Below are 4,534 nucleotides of genomic sequence, written 5' to 3' on the forward strand. Positions count from 1 at the left end.
TGAATAAAAAATAGCAAATTTAAAGGAAATGAAGAAATGGAAGACCCTAAAAAATTCACCATTAGGGATATGATTACGTCACGGAGATAGCAACGGTGTCATCATCATCATTTTTGTTTTCCCTGGCGCCATCTCTAGAACAATTACTCTTCGTTACAATCACGTCCGGAGTCAAATAAAAGTGGGAAAGCTTTTTGGCGATCTTCGAATTTCGAACAGAACAATTGCGCGCGCGTCGCGTTTTAAATTGAGTTTGATATCTTCAAATGCAAAATTTTCATGTTTGTTTTTGTTAGCTAAATGGACAAACAAATTTTTCGGCGATGGATATTTTAGTCTTGTAAATATTTAAAAAAATGTATAACCTGGTTATGTTGAAAGATAATTTTGAAAGTTGGATTGAATGAAATTTTATTTTTAATTAAACATATTCAAAGCAAATTATTTATCTAATAAATATTTGAATGAGAAAATATTTATTGGGATCTAACTTTCCATCCACCGATCTATCTATCCATCCATCTTTTTATTTATCCAGTTATCCAATCATCCACGCATTCATCCATTTCTCCATCCATCCAAAAATTATTTATCTTTGAATTATCTGCGCCAACTTTATTGATCCGGCCTGTTAATCTGATTTATTCAGCAATTTTTGGTAACGATGTCACGTTGTCAGCATCCTCATCAGCATCATCATCTTAATGATGATGCATCGTCATCATCTATACTGTCGTGCCATTTTTATTTGTTTCATTTTTATATTTGTTTAAATTTCATATTTTAAATTATGCAATATATTAATCATATTTTTTATACTTCTTATGTTTGTGAATCCTACTCACCTTAATTATCCCATGCAAATTGGAATGCCATGGCTCCGAAACTGGATTCGGATTCTGATCCGAATTCAGAGTTTCTGAAAAGATTTAGATTCAGGGACCCGAAATCGGGGATCCACCATTTTACGGGTTCAAAATCAACTTGAAAAACGAAAAAAACTCCGATCGGCAGAAAAGGTGAATCTAATTATCGACAACGATATGTGACTAACATTGCTACTTACATGTTGAATGGTTGATACATCAACGTTTTGTAATTACTGGTTTGGTTCGGTTTGTCAGAGAAAAATTTTGCAAGTAACAACATATTTCGTTTTGAAACAGCATTCTTGGATTTAGGATCGTACGCAAATTGGATCCGGATTCCGATCCGTCCCGACCCATCATCAGGATTTTGATTCGGATCCAGAAACCACGGATCTCAAGTTCTTGGATTCATCCAATTCCTACTTAATATCATTATTTTTGCATTTTCATTATCACCATCATTATTACTAATACTACTACTAACGCATGATTTTGAAAAAAACAATTCCAGTTAACCCACTAGTAGTAGTAGTAGTAGTAGTTGTTGTAGTAGTAGTAATAGTAGCAGTAGTAGTAGTAGTAGTAGCAGTAGTGTATTAGCAGTAGTTTAGCTTTGTTATTATTATTAATATTATCATTAGTACCGTCATAAGTATATTATCGTCATCTTCATCACCAACGTGTATTATCACACTGATCAATACTCAATCAATGCCCTAGATACTCTGGCATTATAATAATCAACGTTATCAATCATTAATAAACCTGGGATATGTATCATCTTTGTTATCACCAAACTTTATCATTATCTGATCATTTTATATATCTTATCAATATTATCACCTGACACTGTAACCATATTGGTAAATGTAAAATAATTTATCCTCAGAAGGATTGCTATTCATTTAGGATTTACACTATTGAAGTAATTTTTCATATAACCGTCATCACGTCATTATCATTTTTAATTCCATAAATTTCAATTTCAACCATTTTCGCAGTTGTCATGTCGTCGCCATCTTTCCATCGTCATCATGTTTCCCGCCCAAACAATTTTTTTCTGCTCGACTGTTAATGTTTTTGCTCAATACAATTGTAGACGAATGTGGTTCAGCAAACACAAAGCTATTATTTGTTTTATTATTTTTTTCATTATTGCTATTATTTATAATATTATTATTATAATTTATTATTAATAATTCTTATTAACACCTAAGTTAAATTTTACTTTGGCTCTTTCTCCTGAGAAGCAAGGACATAAACGAAGAGATAATATCTCAAATAACTACCATTGAGAATTAATCTAAAAAAATTATGAATTTGGTTGATTAAAATAACATAAAAAACAGAGCATAATGTCTTCGCACATTACGCTAAAAAGTTAAAAATTAACAAACTTAAACAAATTTAGATGAATAAATAAATAGAAAATATTGGAAAATGAAATGGTAATTATCGGCTTGGTAAACATTTTTGTTGACTTGCATTAGGAATAACAAACAATGTTTGTTTGCACTACTGGAGCGTGAACATTATAGTACAACTGAAACAGTACTAGGGGAACATCAGCATGTAAGTAAGGCTGAACGGTAGTATGTCTAGTCTATACTGCCGAAATATTAACATGTTTGTACTTACTGCTGAAATATTAGCAATTAGCAGCGAGACAATACTCGACCGTGTAAATCAAGGATAGTAAATAAAGCATGAAACATATGCAACGCATGCCAGCGTTCCTGTAGGTCCGTTGCTGCTGCTGCTGCTGCGTTTGTCGTTATAGCTGCGTCTGTTGTTGCTGCTACAGCCGCTGTTTCGTAGCAGTTGTTGTCGCTGCAGTTCATGTTCTTGCTCTTTTTCTTTTTTTGGTTGTTGCCCAAGTCAATTTGCTGCTATACGTAAAAATTTAAAGATAATTGGTTATAATAAATAATTATTGATTTTTAGTGAATTTACGATGTCTTATAAGTCCAAATAATTTTACATAATTCAGTTTAAATCATTTGCATAAAACTTACAAATGCACATAGAGGAAGTTGAATATGAATAAAAATGAATGGCCTACAGAAGAACCAAGTAAACAGGATTGCGCCAATCTGTGAGCTTTTGAAATTACTCAATGAACAAACAAAAGGGTGTAAGTAAATGAATGAATTAATGAATGAAACATTTGCTATTGGATTGGATCCTACACAACACTTTAATGTTTGCAGACATCTTAATTGATTATCCTAATTTAAAATATCGGGTGGCGTGATGGCTGAAAGGTCAAAGGCGCCTGTTCCTGATTTGCACTGAACAAGTTTGAATGCAGATATATGTTCAAGTTGTGTTGTTGAGATCTCTGAATGTTAGCAGGGTATTATAAATTTTAACCTTTAATATGCAATTTTAAATACCAACCTAATTATTATATTCAGGCTCGTTCACATGTCGCTCCCTATAATTCGCATGCAGTCCGGAGCTTGGTTTCAGGATAAATGCTTAGCATCAAGTCAAGTGATTGAATAGTTCATATTGATCCATTCAGCTGTTTAGTTAACTTCATCTTTGTCGAAATGTGAGTGCACGTTCTAACTACATGGCATGGCACGTGTATGCCTGAATACCTCGTCATTCATACTTTACCGCAGGCAACAGTGCAGATAAACGCAAATATAAATAAACGCAAACATATAAACTCAAACATATATACACCCAAACATATATAATACACCCAAACATATATATATCCAAACATGTCCAAACACAAGCATACTCACTGAAAAAATCTTATGGTTGATGCAAAAAATGAAATAATATTTTAATCAAATTACAACGAATTATTCATTTGTTTATCTAAATGGAGACGATAATTCCATGCGAGTCCATTGTATTGATAGATACATATGTATTGTACGTTGTACACAAACACAATCGATACATTTATTACGACGAGTACGACATGAACCATCTGTGTGTATTAATTATAATTAATTGCATGTTGTATGTGATTCGCGTAATCTAAAGCATTTTTACGTTTTATCGTTTGTACAGCTCTGTCCAATTTGTACAATTTGTTTGATTTATTGGACGTGTGTACAATGGCCCAGAGTGATGAAGATCTAGTACACAGATACACACAACACATACAAATATATATATATATATATATATATATATAGAGAGAGAGAGAGAGAGAGAGAGAGAAAGAGAACAAGCATAAACACACGGACGTACATAGGTACATGCAGCACTGAGAACGTGCACGAACTTGTAACGTGAAACATGAGTTTATCAAGGTGGATACAATTTTTAGTTAACAAATGCTTATTCAATGTCTAAATGCTCCTGATTACTAAAGATCCAGTGAGGACAGATGATACACGTTTAATGACACATGTGTCGCTCATATATGTGCAGATGAAACATGTTCAAATGTTGCCTTCTCGAATTATATATGTTTAAACGAAACATGTCCAAATAATTCTTGAAAGAAGATGCATGATTAGACGGTATACATTCAGATAATACGTGTTAAGATGTGCATATTCAAGTAATATGATTTGATATATTCTGTAATTGTTAGTACTATCAATATAACGGAACACCTCATAAGTTCCTCCTTCGTATAAGGTCGAGTAAATTGGATACCTTACAAATCACTTCATCAGCAGTAATAAAAAGTC

At 32.7% G+C, this 4,534-nt stretch overlaps 1 protein-coding gene across 1 annotated transcript in view; it reads left to right on the forward strand.

Moving 5' to 3' along the window:
* Positions 1–356: 356 nt before the first annotated feature.
* HELRODRAFT_160578 (hypothetical protein) overlaps positions 357–4,534 on the forward strand; it is a gene marked incomplete at both ends in the record, with an annotated part of 5,597 nt that continues 1,419 nt past the window's right edge. Inside the window, 4 exons of the mRNA XM_009017527.1 lie at positions 357–393; positions 1,015–1,019; positions 1,182–1,267; positions 3,287–3,365. Of these exons, the coding sequence (XP_009015775.1) occupies positions 357–393; positions 1,015–1,019; positions 1,182–1,267; positions 3,287–3,365 (207 nt within the window). The remainder of the gene's footprint in view (positions 394–1,014; positions 1,020–1,181; positions 1,268–3,286; positions 3,366–4,534) is intronic.

This window comes from Helobdella robusta, assembly GCF_000326865.2.
Source record: "Helobdella robusta unplaced genomic scaffold HELROscaffold_2, whole genome shotgun sequence".
Lineage (NCBI taxonomy): Eukaryota > Metazoa > Annelida > Clitellata > Rhynchobdellida > Glossiphoniidae > Helobdella > Helobdella robusta.